General features: G+C 35.4%; 2 protein-coding genes across 2 annotated transcripts; both read left to right on the top strand.

The window, feature by feature from the left end:
* Window positions 1-6,812: 6,812 nt before the first annotated feature.
* Window positions 6,813-11,561, top strand: cavin4a (caveolae associated protein 4a). Its single transcript, XM_052128851.1, has 2 exons — window positions 6,813-7,317; window positions 10,683-11,561. The coding sequence occupies exons 1-2, from the start codon at window positions 6,937-6,939 to the stop codon at window positions 11,289-11,291; spliced, it is 990 nt and encodes a 329-aa protein (XP_051984811.1). The 5' UTR covers window positions 6,813-6,936; the 3' UTR covers window positions 11,292-11,561.
* A 2,632-nt stretch (window positions 11,562-14,193) lies between these two features.
* On the top strand, window positions 14,194-20,724 carry ift57 (intraflagellar transport 57 homolog (Chlamydomonas)). Its single transcript, XM_052128846.1, has 11 exons — window positions 14,194-14,518; window positions 15,841-16,015; window positions 16,121-16,239; window positions 16,379-16,469; window positions 17,617-17,691; window positions 17,999-18,118; window positions 19,068-19,139; window positions 19,221-19,352; window positions 19,448-19,510; window positions 19,685-19,751; window positions 20,405-20,724. Exons 1-11 carry the CDS (start codon window positions 14,382-14,384, stop codon window positions 20,572-20,574), a joined length of 1,221 nt encoding a protein of 406 aa, XP_051984806.1. The 5' UTR covers window positions 14,194-14,381; the 3' UTR covers window positions 20,575-20,724.
* Window positions 20,725-21,673: the final 949 nt, after the last annotated feature.

Below are 21,673 nucleotides of genomic sequence, written 5' to 3'. Positions count from 1 at the left end.
GCTAGTAAGAATTCCAGTTAGAGAGCTGTACAACTGCAATTTTACTAGTAAGAATTCCAAGTGTTTCTCATCACAATTAAATTTTGTATTAGTAAGAATTCCAGTTAGAGAGCTGTACAACTGCAATTTTGCTAGTAAGAATTCCAAGTGTTATTCATCACAATTAAATTTTGTATTAGTAAGAATTCCAATTAGACAGTTGTACAACTGCATTTTTACTAGTAAGAATTCCAAGTGTTATTCATCACAATTAAATGTTGTATTAGTAAGAATTCCAATTAGAGAGTTGTACAACTGCATTTTTACTAGTAAGAATTCCAAGTGTTTCTCATCACAATTAAATATTTACTAGTAAGAATTCCAATTAGAGACCTGTACAAGAGCAATTTTACTAGTGAGAATTCCATTTAGAGAGTTGTACAACTGCAATTTTACTAGTAAGAATTCCAGTTACAGAGCTCTACAATTGAGTTTGTATTAGTGAGAATTCCAATTAGAGAGTTCTGTAATTACATTTTAAGAATTCCAATAATTCTTTTAACATTTCCTTATATACTAATAATAATAAATAAAAATTCCTATAAAGGTTGATTGCATAGCAGTGATTTGGTCACGGTGATGGTCGGGGTGTTGACAGTAAGGTTTGATCTGTGTAAAATTAACTATGGTTTTAATATAGTAATATGGTAGTAACCATGCATTTTGGCAGAAGTCATAGTTTTAATGCAATTAACAATGGTGTTAATATAGTAACCAATGTTCCTTCTAAGCTGCACAAAAACTTACTAGATAGGGTAGGCGAGCGTCCAGTGAGCAGCAATAGCAAAATGAAAAGAAGAAAGTTTACCTCTACAACCTCTTAAGAAAAAGGTTAGTTTGATTTTCTAACAAGAATGCTAAATGAAATAGTTCAAACAGATACAAGTGATGGTCCTGGTAAGACTAGTGGGAACTAGTGGGGTCATGTGCAAATTTTACTCTGAAGCAAAAATCAAAGGAGAGTTTTCCATCTGGAAATCGTGGACCGAGTGGAAACTTGACTACCTAAAATGCCACTTAATGCAAAAAGGTCATATTGATGTTGTGAAAACATATAATTGAAAACATGAAATTTTACTAGTAAGAATTCCAGTTAGAGAGCTGTACAACTGCAATTTTACTAGTGAGAATTCCAGTTAGAGAGCTGTACAACTGCAATTTTACTAGTAAGAATTCCAAGTGTTTCTCATCACAATTAAATTTTGTATTAGTAAGAATTCCAGTTAGAGAGCTGTACAACTGCAATTTTACTAGTAAGAATTCCAAGTGTTATTCATCACAATTAAATGTTGTATTAGTAAGAATTCCACTTAGAGAGTTGTACAACTGCATTTTTACTAGTAAGAATTCCAAGTGTTTCTCATCACAATTAAATTTTTACTAGAAAGAATTCCAATTAGAGAGCTGTACAACTGCAATTTTACTAGTGAGAATTCCAGTTAGAGAGCTGTACAACTGCAATTTTACTAGTGAGAATTCCACTTAGAGAGTTGTACAACTGCAATTTTACTAGTGAGAATTCCAGTTAGAGAGTTGTACAACTGCAATTTTACTAGTGAGAATTCCAGTTAGAGAGCTGTACAACTGCAATTTTACTAGTGAGAATTCCAGTTAGAGAGTTGTACAACTGCAATTTTACTAGTGAGAATTCCAGTTAGAGAGCTGTACAACTGCAATTTTACTAGTGAGAATTCCAGTTAGAGAGTTGTACAACTGCAATTTTACTAGTGAGAATTCCAGTTAGAGAGTTGTACGACTGCAATTTTACTAGTGAGAATTCCAGTTAGAGAGTTGTACAACTGCAATTTTACTAGTGAGAATTCCAGTTAGAGAGTTGTACGACTGCAATTTTACTAGTGAGAATTCCAGTTAGAGAGTTGTACGACTGCAATTTTACTAGTGAGAATTCCAGTTAGAGAGCTGTACGACTGCAATTTTACTAGTGAGAATTCCAGTTAGAGAGCTGTACAACTGCAATTTTACTAGTGAGAATTCCATTTAGAGAGTTGTACAACTGCAATTTTACTAGTGAGAATTCCAGTTAGAGAGCTGTACAACTGCAATTTTACTAGTAAGAATTCCAAGTGTTATTCATCACAATTAAATTTTGTATTAGTAAGAATTCCAATTAGAGAGTTGTACAACTGCATTTTTACTAGTAAGAATTCCAAGTGTTTCTCATCACAATTAAATATTTACTAGTAAGAATTCCAATTAGAGACCTGTACAAGAGCAATTTTACTAGTGAGAATTCCATTTAGAGAGTTGTACAACTGCAATTTTACTAGTAAGAATTCCAGTTACAGAGCTCTACAATTGAGTTTGTATTAGTGAGAATTCCAATTAGAGAGTTCTGTAATTACATTTTAAGAATTCCAATAATTCTTTTAACATTTCCTTATATACTAATAATAAAAAATAAAAATTCATATAAAGGTTGATTGCATAGCAGTGATTTGGTCACGGTGATGGTCGGGGTGTTGACAGTAAGGTTTGATCTGTGTAAAATTAACTATGGTTTTAATATAGTAATATGGTAGTAACCATGCATTTTGGCAGAAGTCATAGTTTTAATGCAATTAACAATGGTGTTAATATAGTAACCAATGTTCCTTCTAAGCTGCACAAAAACTTACTAGATAGGGTAGGCGAGCTTCCCATCTGGAAGGAGAGTTTTCCATCTGGAAATTTTTTTTTCATTGGTTTATGTCCACCATGTCTAGTATTTAAGCCCTCGTGTTTTCCTTTGTCCCTTGTTAGGTATTATATGTATGTGTTTGGTAACGTGTTATGCTAGTCTAAGTCAAGTCAAGTTTATGTCAAGGTTATTGCAAGTCGTTCATGTTTATGTTTTGTTCGCGTATGGATTAAAACATTTTTTTTATATCACTTTGTAAATAAACTGCACCTGGGTTCCTACATCATCGTCTTTGTCATTGCCAGTGCCAGCAGCAACATTACAGTTAACGTGCTTCTTGCCATCAAAATGAACACTTCAATGCTGTCCGTTTAAGAAATTCATAATCTAAGTATGTTAGCCTTCCCGACAGCTGGAGAAGTAAAAACTATGCATTTGAATTTGTGGAGTCAATTAATGCAGTTGTACAAGCTGAGACTATGGAAAGTGTGAGAAATGCCCATGTTCACGATAGTCGATGAAAGCACAGACATTACAGTGCATGAAATGTTGGTTCATTACATTAAGTTTAGGAAGCAAAATTACGTCACTTACAAAACTGTGGATTTGCCAGGATCATTCAGCAGGACGGATTCAGCGCTCAGCATATTGCGGATGCAATAATAAAGTTCTACACGGATCACCGACTTGATTTACAGACAATTGTAATGCTAACCTACGACAGCACCTCTGTCATGTTAGGTAAACATAATGGAGTCACTGCAATACTGAGACGACAGATACCGCACCTTACGGAGCAACATTGTGTTGCTCATAGAGAGGATTTGGGAATTGATGATGCTTGGACAGGTGTGTCTTTGATGAAGGAAGTGGAAACACTACTTAGAACAGAATATTCACTATTTAGTTGATCTTCTGTGAAGAAAAGCTAATTCGAAGATTTAGCAAATGTTTTAGAGGTGGATTCACTGTCTTTCAGACCTTTGAATGAGGTACATTGGCTCTCGTGTTTCCAAGCTGTAAATGCGTTTTTGCACATTTACAATGTATTAACAGAGTACAGTACGGAAGAAACTGACAACGATGACCCGAATGCAAAATAGTGTCACAAAAAACTGACCAATCCATATTAAAGAGTTGGTCTCACTTTGCTTGGAGGTGTTTTGGAAGAACTAGCTCAGCTCTGTGTCTCCTTGCAGCGAAGCAATCTTACCATTATTGATGCCCATTGCCTTGCCAGAGCTAAAATGGAAAAACTTCGGTCTCAGTATCTCAGACAGCATGTTTACAGGAGCAACAGAGTGAACGAGCTGTTGGAAATAAGTGACAGTGTGGTAAATACAGCATATATTTTTCTGTTTGACCATCTTGATGCTTGATTTCCTGAAGGTGAGCTTAAAGAATGGTCTGCTTTTAACCTAGAAACACTGGATTCAACACTTGATTTTGATCATGGTACAGATGATGTAACAGACTGACCAGAAGATCCAAGCTGTTCTAAAACAAATGGACGAGACTGTCACAGAGCATATCTGTCAAAAGTACAAGGATTTCAAGTTCACTTTTAAAGAAAAACAAAAGATGGGAGTGCTGCGGATATTTGTGGAGATGTTAACCTTGACACTAAAAAGTGAGGAGTTCACTGAGTTTGACATTTTTGGAACATTCCAAGCATCTAGTGCAGACTGTGAACGCAGTTTCAGTCTGATGAATCGTATCAAAACAAAATCACGGAACCAGCTTGAGACTTGGATCAGCTAATGAGAATCCAATCTACACAAGAAGAGGGCCCTATAAATCTGGACAAGCTCTGCAACCACTGGAAAGGGGACAACGACAGACAAGAGACGTTTTAATGTAGCTACAATACTAAATTAATATATTTAGTATTAATGTGTTTGACTTGGACAATATTTTTACTGTTTACTGTTATAACAATTTGAATAATTCCTTAAGCATATCATTATAATGTATAAAGTAATAATGAATTAGTTGACTGATGCTTTACATTTCGTTTAAAGGTTAGGTTACTATTTTGGTGTATGTGTACAGACCAGCAGAAATAGCAGAAACAGGGCAGTGTATATACACCTAAACAAGGTCTATAATCACTGAAATGAAACAGACAGAGATATAAGGTACTTTTATTTGTATAGTGCCTACTAATACTTTGATCTTAATTGTTACTGTAATATGTGGTGGTGTATGTGTTGTTTTTACTATTGTGGTGCATCTGTGTTTTAGATGCTGCTCTGAGAGAGGTCTTCCACAGACCTGCATGGCTAGTCAAGGGACTGATGGAGGGACCATATACAGTATATATATATATATATATATATATATATATATATATATATATATATATATGGGTTTAATAAAATGTGGCTGTTTAAAAATATTGTACTTTCACATTAATATTAGTTGCTGTACTTGTTGTAAAACAGTTAAAAGAAGGGAGTAAGTTATCCAAAACTATATTTTGACATTTATAGACATTTTTGCACAAGTTGCTCACAGTTTTGAAGTTTTCGCTCAGAGGGATCATTGATTTTACTGCAAAATACCATGGTGAGACTATGGTGTATTCCATTTTTTTGGTAATTTTTGGAAGGGAAGGTTAGGATTAGGTTTAGGGGTTGGTGTAGGGTGTCTGTGGGACTCTAAATAAACACAATAAACATGCTGCAGTGATGCCCTTAAACTTTATGTTAGTATTTAATTGGGTGTGCAAATAGTCTTTGCTCTCCTATTTAATACTAGCATAAAGTTTAGGTGCTTCACTGCAGCATGTTAATTGTGCATATTTAGAGTCCCACAGAGGTTGTGCATCTAACAGTAGTTGCACTTAGGGTAAACAGAATCAATCGCTATTGCTGCCTTAAAGATGTGTTTAATTAATTGAAATACAGAGCTCTGCAATTACATGCTTACTACTCTAGTAAAAATCAAATTGCAGAGCCCTGTAATTGAATTTTGTACTAGAAAGAATGTAATTGTAGAGTTATTTATTTGCTATACTTACTGGTAAAAATGCAAATAGAGAACTCTGTAACTGAAATTCTTACTAGTAGACAATCTATTGTCAAGCTCTCTAATTATAATATTACTAGTAAAAATGCAATTGCAATGAGTAACATTGGGAGCATTAAAAGCTAAATCAGCTTGCCATAATAATGTATATATATATTGCTGCATGACCAATCTGATTAAAGTCAGCAAACATTTTAAAGTGATTTTAAAGCTGAAGTGTGTAATTTCTGCACCACTAGCGCCACCGAACAGATCTGCAAAAAATAAACATTGTTTTCAAACATCTTTCTATATACGCCCTGTCTGCTGTTGAAGGAACAAACAGATACACCCCTCAAAAATGGAAGTCAATGTTGTTGTGTTAGGCTGGATGGGTTGCTCAAAACAAAATCAAGAGCAATTTTCATATAGCCACAGAGACACAGTGTTTAAAGCTTTAGAGAAAATTAACCTATACATTTCTTAAAGTTGTTTCTTCATATTAAGCGGCGATAAGAGAAAGTATTATAACATCAATAAAGTTACACAATTCAGCTTTAAGGGAACTGTGTTATCTTGTGTGAAATCTTTTCGCTTTGTGGGTTTTTCTTAATCTTGTGGGATATATTTTTATGGCAAATACTCTTTAGTTCTTTAGTGACCCTTAATTTTACTTCATACAGTAAGTCAAAGTGCATCCTGGGAATCCAAGGATGTGAGATCAAAGGTCAGAACAGGTATGCAAAAGCACCTCTAGTGTCAGTTTAGAGTGTGCGTGTGTGTATTTGTGTGTCCTGCAGCTGTTGGCTTCAGTTGAATAGACATAGTGTCACAGGGGCGTAGATTTATAAAAGTAAATTCACCACACACGCACACATTTTTACTCTAGATCAATTGAGAAGCAATGCCACTTTCATTTGAGATATTTTAGAGATGAGAAAGCAACAAATGTTTCGAGCCACCCTAACACATTCAGTCCGGGAATGTATGAATTAATGGGTCTTTCCATTGCTTATGTGATGCAGCTTCCAAAAATGTCTTCATATCCCCTTACAGTTGTATTTATATCTATGCATATGTGTGTGTGTGTGTGTGTGTGTACGCAGGGGTGGAGTTTGTCAGATTCCAGTGGGGTCTCTCTCTGGAGTGTAGATTTCTCGCTGTACTTTTTCTGTGTATGATTCTGTCTGGCCCCTCAACAATCTCTGGCCCTGTAGTAGTACTTTTGAGGACAAAAGAGAGAGTCAGAGATGGAAAAGAGAGGAGATGTCATGCTTGGGGTGGAGGATGAGTCCGGGCAGCCCGTCTCGGCCCTGTCAATTCTGTCTCTGCTGGAACGTGTGTCCACGATTATCGATGGGGTCCAGGCGAGCCAGCAGCGCATGGAGGAACGACAGCAACAGCTTGAGAGCTCAGTCAGCACCGTCCAAACCGAGCTTCTCAAACTGGCTCGTGACCATGGCTCCACAGCAACCACTGTTGACAAACTGCTGCAGAAAGCCCGTCGTGTGAGTGCACATGTTAAAGAAGTGCGTTCACGGGTAGAAAAACAGAATGTTCGTGTGAAGAAGGTGGAAACTACGCAGGATGAGCTGCTCACACGCAACAAGTTCAGAGTTGTTATCTACCAGGTATATGCCCTCTCGTATATACACCTTCCCCAAGTGACTTACTTCATGTGTGTGATGAATGATGGTATATTCGTGTGGCCTTATGGTTTTTGATGTAACAGTAAATTGGCTCTGTAATCTCACACTGACACCTGCTGCACTAGCAATAGGGGGCACACTTGAGAGTTTTTATTTCTTGAGCTGATTGACTGCCTATTCCTGTTTGTCTTACAGATATGCAGGGTTGGGGAGTAACGGAATACATGTAACGGGATTACGTATTTAAAATACTAAATATTAGTTACTGTATCCCACTACAGTTACAATTTAAATCATTGGCAATTAGAATACAGTTACATTCAAAATGTATTTTGATTACTGAAGAGATTACATTGCATTTTATTGTTATTTGATTCATTTAATATTTAGTCCTTTCAGATGGAAAACATTTATACATATAAATGATGCAATCCAAAGTGCATTTTTGAACAGCGGTGAAACACTTTCTTATGATGTGTTACATTCATACGAGCAGACAGAGAAGTTTGAAGTTTGAAGCAGAAGAAGTTTTAGAAACAACACTGCATAAGCTATTTAGGTTTTTCAGAGAATGTAATTTTAACATGTGTATTTTGTCTCACTGTACTGGCAGATTATTTATAGTCAAAGCAAGTGTAATCCAAAGTCTTGAGAATACGTTACTGACCTTGAGTAATCTAACGGAATATGTTACAAATGACACTTTAGAGCATATATTCTGTAATCTGTTGTGGAATACATTTCAAAAGTAGCCCTCCCAACCCTGCAGATATGTGACAACGATATTTTTATTTTGTCTATTCAAGAGATTTCTAGAAAGAGACTGAAGTTGAGTGTGAAACAGTCAAAATGAGTCTGAGAATGTGTGTGTGTGTGTGTGTGTGTGTGTGTGTGTGTGTGTGTGTGTGAGTATGATAGTATGTATTTGGGTATGTATTCTGATCTTTCCAAATATAGAGCTGCTCACACAGCTGTAAGAGTCTTTAAGTGTGTATTTCCTGAATAGTGAGCTGTATATATATATATATGTATATATATATATATATATATATATATATATATATATATATATATATATATATGATAGTATGTATGTGTGTATGTATTCTGATCTATCTATCTATATAGCTATATATATATATATATATATATATATATATATATATATATATATATATATATATATATGATAGATAGATAGTATAGTATATGTACATACACACACACATATATATATATATATATATATATATATATATATATATATATATATATATATATATATATATATACAATTTACATACATGTGTATACATCTACGTAAAGCCATTCTTTCTTACAGACCTAATGATCTCTGCAGTCAAGGGAAGGGTATAGTCACACGTAGCCGGTAATGTCTGGTCCACTTTGCAGCGTACCTCCCACTTAAAAAAAGAAATTGTTTGACGAACTTGTAAAGTGACTTCTAAAATAATATTGTGAATGTGGAATACATTTTAAACATGAATTATGTTCATATGTATGTCTGTTTGCAATTCTGTGACAGCTGTAGGGCGTGTGCTCCCTAGCGAGTCATCGTAAGGGACAAACGAGTGGTGCTGATTGTGTGACTCTCATGAGACAACAAACAAAGAGGAAATATAGATATAATTTTAAACTGGTTGCACTGAAAAACAAAACCTTTTCTGTGAAAAGTGTTTTAGAAAGTAACTTTAAAAAGTAGTGTGATTACTTTTTGATAGTTAGTAAAGCAGTCTGATTACAAATGTTTTTTTTAAATTAGAAGTCATTAGTAATTTATTGTGGATTACTTTTTTCAAGTAACTTACCCAACACTGCTTATCTAATGGGCAATGTCAATTCAACCAGCACAAAATTTTGTTTTTGACATTTTTTCTTTTCTGCTTATGAAAGATAAACATAAATGATGATGAAAGCCAAAATATGAAATGCCATGGATCAATATTTGCTTGGTAATCCATTATTTTGTAGAGGGGGCAGAGTGAGCCCAACATTTTTTTTGAATAAAACACTTTGTGTTGTTTTACCAAAGTTGGAGTGCCAATAACTCCAGAAGTATTAAGGGGTTATCTTATAGGGGTGTAAATCGAACATTTCATCACAATGCAATCTTGAATCGATTCTCTTGACCTGCGATCCGATATTTGCAGATACTTCAAAGTCTGCCACGATACAATTCGAAAAATTCCAAAATATTATTTGATTATATTATTGAGCTCTCTGTATACACATTGGGACATCCACAACAAAATAAGATACTTCAGATTCAGTTTAGTCCAATGCAAAATACTTGCATACCCATGTTTTGTTTCCAACTATCCGCGATATCCGTGGTTTTCTTGGTTACAACTTCCACAGTTAACTGGGATAAATGTTAGTAAGGGTATTGATGTGTAGATGTGTAAAGTCTTATAACAGATGCTGGAACTGAGCAGGTGTTTCCCTTTCCCTCGTTAGTGCCAAGATGTTTCACATGGTTGAATTTCTCCATGGTACTTTAAAATAGCAAATTCTCAAGTAAAATTCAAATGGATCACATTCGCAACGATACTGATGGAAGCCTGAATTAATCGCGCATGTGAGTAGTTCTGCATTTGTCATGAAAATCACATTTGAAGGCATGCCCGGTTGACGTGTTCGCACCGATCCTGTCAATGGAGCTTGTGTTTCGTAGAATCCTGGTTGATGTGTGCACATGCCATACGGATAGCAGAGCACAATTTGGCTTTAAAGACACCACGCACATCCTTGTCCCACATCAAAAGCATACTTAATGCTCATCAAGTCAAATTTATGTAATAATGTTGCTTCATTGCCTGATGGAAATGCGTACGGATGTGGCTGACGTGAGAGTATTATAATAAAGGTACATCTAATAAATGTGCCTATATCAATATTTACGCGTTGTGTCGATGACATTGGATCATTGGTCATTGGATCAGTGCATCGTTACACCCCTATTATCTTAATCTCCTTTTAGATTCTGGTTCTGAACAAACTTTTCTGTAATTGCTGATAAGTGCCACAATTAATACTTTGAATATAAAAGAGTTGATGCAACAAACTTCCGGCAGACGACCCAGGCAGCAGTGCACCCTAACTCCTGGAAGTTTTGTAAAGCTAATCAGATTGGAACTGCCATTTTAAGTCAGTTCTTGCCATTTTTGTGTGCAGTATGCACCAGACAGTCAGTGAAAAGACTGGGGTGTGCCATCTGAGGCTTTACCTGAGCTTGAAGGCTTGTGTGACACCTGTAACATATGAAAACCTGAAATGTGCGTAATGCTCTGTCTGTGTTTTCCCATCTTTTCTGTCTGCCGTGGCAGGGTGAAACTGAAGTTCCCTCTGTTGCTGTCACCAAGACTCCCAAAGGAGCAGGTCTCGCTAACCTGGAGGTGGAGCCAGATGAGTATGACATCCCTGCTGACCTATCATCTGATGAAGAATACATGGTGGTAGAGGAGGCGGAGTCATCCCGAGGCGCACGTCTGAAACAGTCAGGGTTAAAGGGCATCGAGAACATCAAAGCTGCGTTCTCCAAAGAGAACATGAGCAAGACTCGTGAGAAGACAAGGGAGAACCTCAGCAAGACCAAGGAGAGCCTGAGTAAGACAAGCCAAACGCTTGGAACCAAAATCAACACCTTCGGTGAAAAGATCGTGCCCCCTGAGCAGCGAGAGAAGATACGTCAGAGTGGGGAACGGCTGAGGGACAACATTGCTAAGAAAGCACCCAATAAAGAATCACTCCGCATCAAATTGAAGAAGGAACGCACTGTTGCTGAGGGCCAGGAGGGCGCAGAGGCGGAACCTGCTGTCACTCCACCCAAAGGGAGGAAGTCCAGCCCAGATGTGACGTACACAGAGGTGGTTACTGAGATCAAGAGGGAGGGGCCAGTATCAGAAGAGGGAGCAACACGTATCCAAGAGGACTGAGAAAGTAAATTCACCACAGAAACTGTGGAGATGTGAATTGAAAAAGCAAGAGAAAAGTGATTAAACAGAAAGCAAGAAAGTAGTTATTAAGGAGTAAGAAGAATTTTGTAACATGTGCTCCAAAATGTGAGTGTGTCAGTATGTGTGTAATGGGTAGTCAAATGAATTAACTTTGCAAGCACTAAATGTGTTTGTATCTTTTATGCAACCATAAGCCACATGTGAAATGTATAAAAAAAAAACGGAAAATGTCTCAATACAAAAATTGCTCTGCATTGTGTCTTTATTTCCAAACTTTAAATTTTTAAATTAAAGACACACATGAGTTCAGCATCCAGCTGTCTGCATCTACAGAAAGAGCTGGCATCTCTGAACCCTTAGAGGACATAAAAGAATGAAAGAGAGATTGACCCATCAGCCAAAAAAAGATCTCTTGGAATTAATCTCAACAGCTGAGCAGCTCTGCCTTCCACATACATAGTCTGCGCACTCCATGGCAACCTAACATATTGCATACATTTTGGCACACAATTGCAGAACACAATAGTATCTATTCACAGTTTAAATTAATGATAATTTATATGGACACAAGTAGTTGAATTCAGTCTTAAAAGATAAGTTTAAATAATTTTTAAGAATTAAAATTCTCATCATTTACTCACCCTCATGCCATCTCAGATATGTATAACTTTCTTTCTTCTGCAGACCACAAATTAAGATTTATAGAAGAATATCTCCGCTCTTTAGATCCATACAATGAAAGTGAATGGTGGCCAGGCATTTGAAGCTCAAAAATGCAGATAAAGGGAGCATTAAAGTAATCCATAATACTCTAGTGGTTAAATAAATGTCATCTAAAGCAATCCAATTGGTTTTGGGTGAGAACAAACTAAAGTATAACTCCTTTTTCACTATAAATATGGTTTCCTTGGGAATTATGATTTCAGCTTAATACAGCTTCATACTGTGCGTGCCTTTGAAGAGACTGTATGTCTATCCCACAGCCTCGTTTTCATTGCCATTCAGAATTAAAGATGGTGCTTCTGTGAATACAGTCTATTAGAAGGGTTCTGGCTCTGTGCATGTGTCAAGCTCTAGGAAGTGTAAGTGATCTTGAAATCATGATTTGACAGAGGAATATTCATCTAAAAATCTTTATTTTTTCTACAGGAAAAAGAAAGTCATACACATCTGGGATGGCATGAGGGTCAGTAAATGATAAGACAATTTTCATTTTTGGTTGAACTATCCTTTTTAATGTTTACAGACATATGCTGAGTACCAGACAAAAGCCAAATATGGCAACTAAATAAGGAGAAATCTTATCTTAAAGCAAAGGAGTAATTATTAGCCTTGTGTATCAAGCAGAGATGTGGACAAATAAGAACACAGACAGATGGCAGGATAATATCTGGACAGGAATGGCAGGAGTTTGAGGCTGACACAAGAAAGTCATGGACGTTTTTTCTGGAACCAGCAGGTGGCAGCACACTAAGATTCTCATTGATCAAAGTGCAAAACCAGCCCAAGTTTCGACTCGCCAATGCCGCTGATCCATCATCATCACACTAACATTTCACATTCAGCACTGTTGTATTTCATTAAAAAAAAAAAAAATTCCATTATTGCTCTGTAACAAGGAGCTGTTTAAATTCAATAAACATCAGCTTTATATATAAATATATATATATATATATATATATATATATATATATATATATATACATATATATATACATATGCATATTGTATAATTACAAATATTAAACTTAAAACAGCAAGATATGTATAAAACACACACACACACACACACACACACACACACACACACACACACACACACACACACACACAGATAAATCAATACAAAGAAAATAATAATAATAAACAGAATAAAACTGAAAAGTGCTAGGGGAGGTGATAATATATAACTCTAAATAACTACACGAAAAAAAGAATCATTCAAATATACTTTATAAAGCTCGCAAATATGAATAAGTAATATTCTGCAAGTCTGAATCACATTCTTATTCAGATTCTCTACTATCAATACTCAATAAAAGCATAAAGTTGTTTTGTTTTTGTTTTATTAGTAAATTTGCATTTATGAATATGCAATGCGGTCAGAATTATAATACGATAATTAAATAATCTTAAAAAAAATGTAATTTTCATCTTCTTTTGGATGATTGGTGAAGTAAGTCTTGAAGGTGAATAAATTAATTAATACATTTCTGTATATTGCACCAGAGGGTTTCAAACTGGGGTCCGGGCGCAAAGAGGTTCTAGGGGATTCGCAAAAAAAAAAAAAAAAAAAAAAAAAAAAAATTGTAAAAAAAAAATATATATATATCGATATATATATAATTTGACATTATTACTGGTTCATTAAGAAATTATGACATTAATAGCGATTATTTTATTCTACTGACAGCCATAGTCTAACTATATAATTTCATAGATTATATAAAATAAAAATTATTATTGCTAAGAAATAAGGGTTATAATTCACTATTCACTTTAAAGCTGCTTTAAAAAAATATGTATTGTAAAAAATAGGTTCTTACATATTTCTATTATTATTGAAAATGTTTCTCTTCGGGTTAAAACATTACTATAACAGAAAAAGGGCACAACGGCACCTGTAATTATTATATGTGATTATATACACTTAATTTAGCAAATAACATGTATTCTCACACAGAGGGTCCCTCGCAAGTGGGTCATCATTTTTGGGTTTCCTTGGCATAAACATTTTGAAGACCACTACATTACACCACAATGTAACCGAATAAAAGCAATGCTCAAATAAATGCAGTGGTTCAATGAAACAGCATTTACCAACGAGCCGTTCAAAACTGTTATTTTGTTTCAGTTCACGTTAACCACCGGGTGTGACGTCATTCCCGGCGACAGTAACCACAACATCACGAAGCCTTTTGTCCTGCCTGCAGAAAACGAGCGATAAACACACACACACACACACACATACACACATATATATTTATAATTTATTAATACTTTCGCAGTATAACCCATTTTAATTTTTTAATAAATCTCATTGAATGTAAATCTGATGAAGATAGAGGGATGGCGGAGGAGGAAGAGCGCGGTCCCGGTTCGGTCTATCAGATGTTCGTGTTGATGGAGGATTTGCTGGATAAACTGAAAGTTCTGGATTATGAGCAGCAGGTTCTGGAAAAACACAACATTAAACCTCTGTCCAGGTGAGAGCAACACACAAACGCTTCATTTGTGTATTTTGGGGAATTTGCATTAATGCTCAAAGTGATTTCTCTAACATTAATATTTATGATAACTATATATATATATATATATATATATATATATATATATATATATATATATGTATGTATGTATAGGGCTGAACGTGGGAGGGCTACTTTTGAAATGTATTCCACTACAGATTACAGAATAGGCCTACACACTGTAAAATATTCCGTTAGATTACTCAAAGTCAGTAACGTATTGTAAATACTTTGGATTACTTCTTCAGCACTGGTAGATTTCTTTCACTTGTTTTGACTTTAAATAATCTGCCAGTACAAGAAGACAAAATACACATGTTAAAAATACATTCTCTGAAAAACCTAAATATCTTATGCAGTGTTGTTTCTAAAATAAGATCAATCAAATTGATCTTGTTTTAAGGATTTTTAAAATATTTTTTTCTGGAAAACAATGCAAAATGATCAAGAATACGATTTTACACTAATTTTACCCTAATATCAAATGTCTTATTATAAAAAAAGAAATTATGATTTAATGTGAATTTTCTTGATAAGAAAATATGATCTTGCCTGGTAACATGTGCATGTAAAATGGCTAGAAATAGCATTTTAGCTTAGCATAAAGCTGACACAAGGTTTATTTCTAGTTCATTTGCTTCAAACTTACTTCAAACTTACTTTTTTGTCTGCTCGTATGAATGTAACACATCATAAGAAAGTGTTTCACCGCTGTTCAAATGCACTTTGGATCGCATCATTTATATGTATCAATGTTTTCCATCTGAAAGGACTAAATATTAAATGAATCAAACGACAATAAAATGCAATGTAATCTCTTCAGTTATCAAAATACTTTTTGAATGTAACTGTATTATAATTACCAGTGATTTAAATTGTAACTGTTGTGAAATACAGTAACTAATATTTTTTATTTTAAAATACTAATATTTTGTATTTTAAATACGTAATCCAGTTACATGTATTCTGTTACTCCCCAACCCTGTGTGTGTATATATATATATATATATATATAACCTATAATGAAGTGTACACATAACATGAGATGAGATGCTAGACTCTACTAAACATGCCATGCTTGCAGGATGCTAGGGAGCTGATAGATTTGGACCAATGAAGAACAAGAATTGAGATGTTTATTGGTAGATAGGGTTAGTTTTAGAGTTAAAATTTTTATGTTTATTATTTTATGTTTATTATTAATTCATATAACATCTTGAAAGGAATCCATTGTATTCTGGAGCAATGTTTACTCAAACAATAGAGGTATTCTTTTTCAGGCATTATTTTGTTTCAAGCCCTCATGTGCTGTCAAATCCCGGAGAGCAGTTCTTTATGTTCAGTGTAATTGCTGCTTGGTTGATTTCTCTATGTGGACGGCCATTTGACACACCGCAAGAGTACGACGACCCTAACGCCACCGTCTCCAACATCCTGTCAGAACTGCGTGCACTGGTGAGACATAACCACAGTAATGATGACACATCACAGATGTGTGTAGATGTATTTGGTTTTATAATGATAATCACTCTGTGTATGTATGTGTGATTGTTTATGTAGGGTGGGCAGGTGGATTTCTCTCCATCTAAGCTAAAATCTGGATCTGGTGAGCATGTCTGTTATGTTCTGGACCAGCTGGTTGAAAAGGCACTAAAGAGCAAAGGATTTACCTGGAAAAGGTACAAATACACTCAATGAAATGCATCTCATGAGAGAAAACTACAATATTTCCATCACATTACATACAGTATGTTAAGTTTGTGCCTGCAGTCCTTTAGAAATCTACACTCAATGACACTGCAGTATTCTCCCTCACAGGCCACTATACCCATCTGTGGAGGTGGAAGATGAGTGTGTGCAGGAAGATGATGCTGAACTCACACTCAGTAAAGTGGAAGAAGAGATGACGGTAAGTCACACACACTCAAACACTCATACACATGCATTTACACTCAGAAGGACGATATGACAGTGAATCAGAATTGCACAGAATTGCACAAAGGTGAATGACAGTGTCACACTTACATGTCCAATAAGGGAATAGAAAATAAAAGTTTGTTCAGTAAATACTCACCCTCGTGTCATTCAAAACCCATATGTTTTGAGACTAGTGATACACCGATATATTGGCCAATATTTGGCCATTATGCAATAATGTGTTCAGTTAGCCGATTTACAGAAGTGTTATCTTTCCCTTGTCAGTTCCAAAATCTACCAGTAGATTGTCAACACTTCCTGTTTTCAAGGTTTTCAAGTTTTCAAATAGTCAGGGCAGGAATGTTTTTCTGAAGTAAAACGTATTTCTCGCAATAGTTTGTGTTCCCCCGTGATTGTAGTAACCATGTTTTTTGTTTTTGTGGCTGAAACAAATAACAATGGTTTTACTATATTAATATTGTAGTAACTTTGAAAAGAAACCATGATTTTAATGTGCTGTACTGTATTCATAAAATAACCATGATTTATATATTAACCATGGTTAATTTTGAGGTTACTATGTTTTTACTCCAAATGCAATGGTTCAACTATGGTAGTTGTAGTAAAACCATAGTAACCACAAAATTATGATTTTTATTACCATTGTTTATGTTTTCCTGTATTATTACAATGGTTTATCACTGTTAAAATTCAGTAGTAATTTTTAGTTTAAAAAAAAACATAGTAAATGTATTGTGAGGTAACACAAACTACTGTATTTCAGAAAACAAAATACCTCCTTGTCCTCTAAGGGGCTCTGTAGTTTCACTTCAATATTGTGTTCATTTGATTTGCTTTTGTTAAATTGTATAACATTTCTGCCATCCTGCTCTCTAGATATCGGTATCGGCATCAGCCATTGAAAAACCCACATTGACCTCGAATTAAGCCTCACTTTTACATTTAATAAAGCACCCAAACATTTCATAAAACTAGTTAGTATGACTCGTGCATTATAAACCAAGTCTTCTGAAGACATACAATCACTTTTTATGATGAATGCACCATCATTTAAGTAGTTATTTAAGTTGGTATAGAAATGGCAGAAATAGTATATGAGTTGTAGTGTGGTTCTTCAGCAGGAGGATGAGGAGTATGAGGAAGAGGATGGACTTGATTTAGACATGCTGAAGACCAGAACCACTCAAAGTGTGAGTTTGGGTAAATTTGAAATATCAGCAAGTGCATCTTTTAGTGTAATGTACTGTATCATAATGTAACAGATTACAATAACACTCTCCCCATGTCTCTCTACAGGTGGTGAGTTGTTCCATCTGTGATGTGTATTCTGTGCATGTTTATGTACTTCAGAACATGAGTACTCCACGGTCTCTTTTGTACTGAGTTTGGAGGGATGTAAAAAGCAAATTTAATGTGTAATAATATTTTTTTATTTCAATGGATTCTGATCTGTATGTGAAATAAAAGAAAACTGGTAGACATGTCTGTATGTGTGTTTAGGAGCTCAGGGGTTTGAGACCCACTGTGGTTCTAGAGTCAGATGTTGATGCTGCAGAGTGGAATCTAGAGGTGGAGCGTGTTCTTCCACAACTGAAAGTCACCATCCGCACTGACAACAAGGTCTGACCTTTAATATTTCAAATCAGATTGAATTTGTCAATAGACTTGTTTGTAGCTTAAAGCCACCCTCCTCAAATGTTCGACTCAAAGTGCTAAGTATCTAAGATGTCTTTTTTAGATAATATGTATTTCGTAGTACAGTGATATATACATTTACCTTCAAAATATCTACTCTTAACTTTGAGCCATTGAGTGAAGTAATCATAAGCTTAAAGGAATAGTTCACCTAAAAATGAAAATTCTCTCATCTTTTACTCACCCTCATGCCATCCCAGATGTGTATGTCTTTGATTATTCTGCTGAACATAAACAAAGATTTTTAGAAGAATATCTCATCTCTGTAGGTCTATATAATTCAAGTGAACAGGGTTTAATACTTTAAAAAGTAATCCATATGACTCCAGTGGTTAAATCCATGATTCAGAAGTGATATGATAGATGTGGGTGAGAAACAGATTCATATTTAAGTCTCCAAATAAATCTCCACATTCAATCAGCTATCCTAAGCACTCTGCTCTCTTGAGTTTTCTCCTTTTTTTGTTTTTGGTGATTCACATACTAAGTGCATATTGCTATCTACTAAGGGAAGGAGAATTTATAGTAAAAAAAAAATAAAACAAATATTAACAGTGAAAAAGAGCATAAATATTGATCTGTTTCTCACCCACACCTATCATATCGCTTGTGAAGGCATGAGCTTAACCACTGGAGTCTTCAAACCCTGTTCACATGCATTATATGGACCTACAGAGCTGAGATGTTCTTCTAAAAATATTTGTTTGTGTTCAGCAGAAGAAAGTCATTCAAGTGTGGGTATGGCATGAGGGTGAGTAAATGATGAAAATATTGTAATTTTGCATGAACAATTCCGTTAATAATGGTGTCTCACCTGTATTGTAGTTATGGAGCCTCCGATTGGCTGAGATACTGACAAGTTACTGTATTTCAGGATTGGAGGATTCATCTTGATCAAATGCATCAACATCAGGATGGCATCAACACATCGCTGCAGGACGCCAAGGTCATCCATCAAGAATAATAAAATATATTTATTTTAAATATAATTTGATATATTAAATGTAACTGTCTGTGGTGTGTTCAGGGTTGTCTGTTTAAGCTGAGAGAGGACATCACTAAAACTCTGGAGAAAGTGAGCAGTCGTGAGAAATATCTCAACACTCAGCTTGAGCATCTGATTTCAGAATACCGTCAAGCACAAACACAACTCAACAAGGTGAACATCTCAACCATTTCAAAACCCAATATGTTATTACTTAGAGAGGCAAACCCCTCAACCTGAAAAGTACATTTTTGTGTTTCTTGGTTCAGGTCAAAGAGCTGTATCAGCAGGCCAGTGGAGGTGTGACCGAGAGAACCAGAATTCTGGCTGAGGTGAGTCTTCAACAACAATAATATGAGAGTCACAGAATATTAATATTGTTTCATTAAGTGTAATTTAATAGGTTTCATAGTGGCATCAGTGTTGGGTATTCCAGAAATTAATGTGTCTAATATTTCAATGCAACATTCAGACAGCACTCCTGCAATTTTATGTTTGTATTCCAGATCAGTGAGGAGCTGGAGAAGGTCAAACAGGAAATGGAAGAGAAAGGCAGCAGCATGTCTGACGGAGGTAGTACGCACTCAATTTGTTTAACTGACCTACTGTCTGTGGTGTAGGATATTTGTTTGTGTTTTTCAAATGATGTTTGTTTATGTTCGTTAATGCATGCTGTAGTTTATTTATGGTGAAGTTTATGTGTGTAGTAGTTTGTGTATTATTTGCATTGATTATGTATGCTACAGCTTTTTTTATTGTTTGTAGACAGTGCTGTTTGTTTATGTGCTTATGAATATGCTAACATAGTGTTATAGAATGAACGTTAATATAGCTACATTTTTGCAAGTTGTGTTTTACGTTCTACGTTTCACCGCAGTTTCCTGGTGAACTTAAAAGAATTGTTCAGCCAAAAATAAGACAGAAGTGTCATAAGTGACATGAAATGATGTGTTAGGAAGTGATGTGTACTGTTCAGTTCCCATTTGCTTTTAGGACACTATCAGTTTTAGGTGTTAATTAAGGGTATGAATGTCTGTTTTGTGTAACTCCCATTTTATATTATGGCCCTATTGGTTAGGTTTAGGTTCAAGTTTTAGTTTAGCGGAGGTACTTTTTACTAATTAAAACCTCTAACTAACACCTTAATAATCTCGTCTGATTACAACACCATTTCACTCGCTTTTGCCTTTGTTTTATAAATGCTTGTTCTTGAATTTGTGTTGCAGCTCCAGTGGTGAAGATCCGTCAGAGTTTGACTAAGCTGAAGCAGGAGATTGAGCAGATGGATGTTCGTATGGGAGTGGTGGAACACACATTACTACAAGCCAAACTCAAAGAGAAAAACAACATGACCAGAGACATGCATGCTACACACCTCTTAGAGTCCAACACATAGACTTACTGACACATACTAAATATATAACTAGTAATGTTGTATGTGGTGGTGGTTATATTTATATACATATTTTATAAGCGTTTATATGTGTTTTTAAGTGTAAATGACAAAATATCTGGTTTTGAACAATTCAATAAATATTCTCTTTATAACCCACACTCTCCTGAATATTTGTAATTTTAATTTTTGTTTGAATTATTCCTTTAAGACTTTTGAAGTTCAACTTGCATAACATTTCCCAGATGAAGAAAGAAGGGTGTAGGTAGTTGTTACCCAACAGTCCTAAAGCGGAACACAGAGGCCCCAGAATTCCACATTACATACACATGTAAACTGTTCCATGATGTCATCCTCAGATTGCAGAGAAACACTTGAGATAATTCAGGTCTGCTTTACTCAAGTTATCAGTCCACACCACAGCCCTGAGCAAACACTCATGTAAGGTCTGTTTAAGAACATTTCAGTTGAAGAACAATGCACTTTTCGTCTTATGCATTTGATGATTTTATCCAAAGCAATTTACAGTGCATTCAATCAGTGCATTTCGTCAGTAGGCCTACACACATTCCCTGGGAGCTGAACCTGTGGTTGTTCCCATGCCCTGCCGCTACAGGAACAATTTAGTTCTCTACTAAAATGGAAATATACACAAAACCAGTCTAAAATGAAGTAAAACGAGTGTTGGTGAAGCTTTCAGAACTACTTCTAAAATTAAAACCTGCAGCACCAGTAAATGCTGTACTGCTTAATTTGAGTAAATCTAAATTAGGAATAATTCAAGCCCAACAACTGTTCACAAATCTCTGTAACTTGACCAAAGTCACACAAAGCCAGGATCGATTTGCTGGTGTACACTGCCAGGTTTGTATCAGTATCGGTCATTTAGAGGTACTGCCCGAGTCCGAGTATCAGATTCACTTTGGTGGTACAAAGTGGCTCTGGACCAGTTCAAAACAACAGTTTACATCAGGCATGTAACAGACCAGATAGTGTGCCTTGTGAAAGTAGCTATAGTTTTCATTAATCAAAAATAGTAATATATTTATATGCTATATTATACAGTATCTGTATGACTGGTAAGTTACGATTTGAACAGAGC

The sequence above is a fragment of the Xyrauchen texanus genome, chromosome 6 (genome assembly GCF_025860055.1).
Source record: "Xyrauchen texanus isolate HMW12.3.18 chromosome 6, RBS_HiC_50CHRs, whole genome shotgun sequence".
Taxonomy (NCBI): Eukaryota; Metazoa; Chordata; class Actinopteri; order Cypriniformes; family Catostomidae; genus Xyrauchen; species Xyrauchen texanus.
Note: the sequence above shows the minus strand (reverse complement) of the source record. Positions and strands in the feature narration are given on the sequence as shown.

Excerpts from the sequence above, each read along its gene's own strand:
- cavin4a (XM_052128851.1), top strand. The coding sequence starts at position 6,937 with ATGGAAAAGAGAGGAGATGTCATGCTTGGGGTGGAGGATGAGTCCGGG. Across the intron at positions 7,318-10,682 it reads TCAGAGTTGTTATCTACCAG|GGTGAAACTGAAGTTCCCTC; the intron begins GTATATGCCCTC and ends CTGCCGTGGCAG.
- ift57 (XM_052128846.1), top strand. The coding sequence starts at position 14,382 with ATGGCGGAGGAGGAAGAGCGCGGTCCCGGTTCGGTCTATCAGATGTTC. Across the intron at positions 19,511-19,684 it reads GAACCAGAATTCTGGCTGAG|ATCAGTGAGGAGCTGGAGAA; the intron begins GTGAGTCTTCAA and ends TTTGTATTCCAG. Across the intron at positions 19,752-20,404 it reads CAGCAGCATGTCTGACGGAG|CTCCAGTGGTGAAGATCCGT; the intron begins GTAGTACGCACT and ends TTTGTGTTGCAG.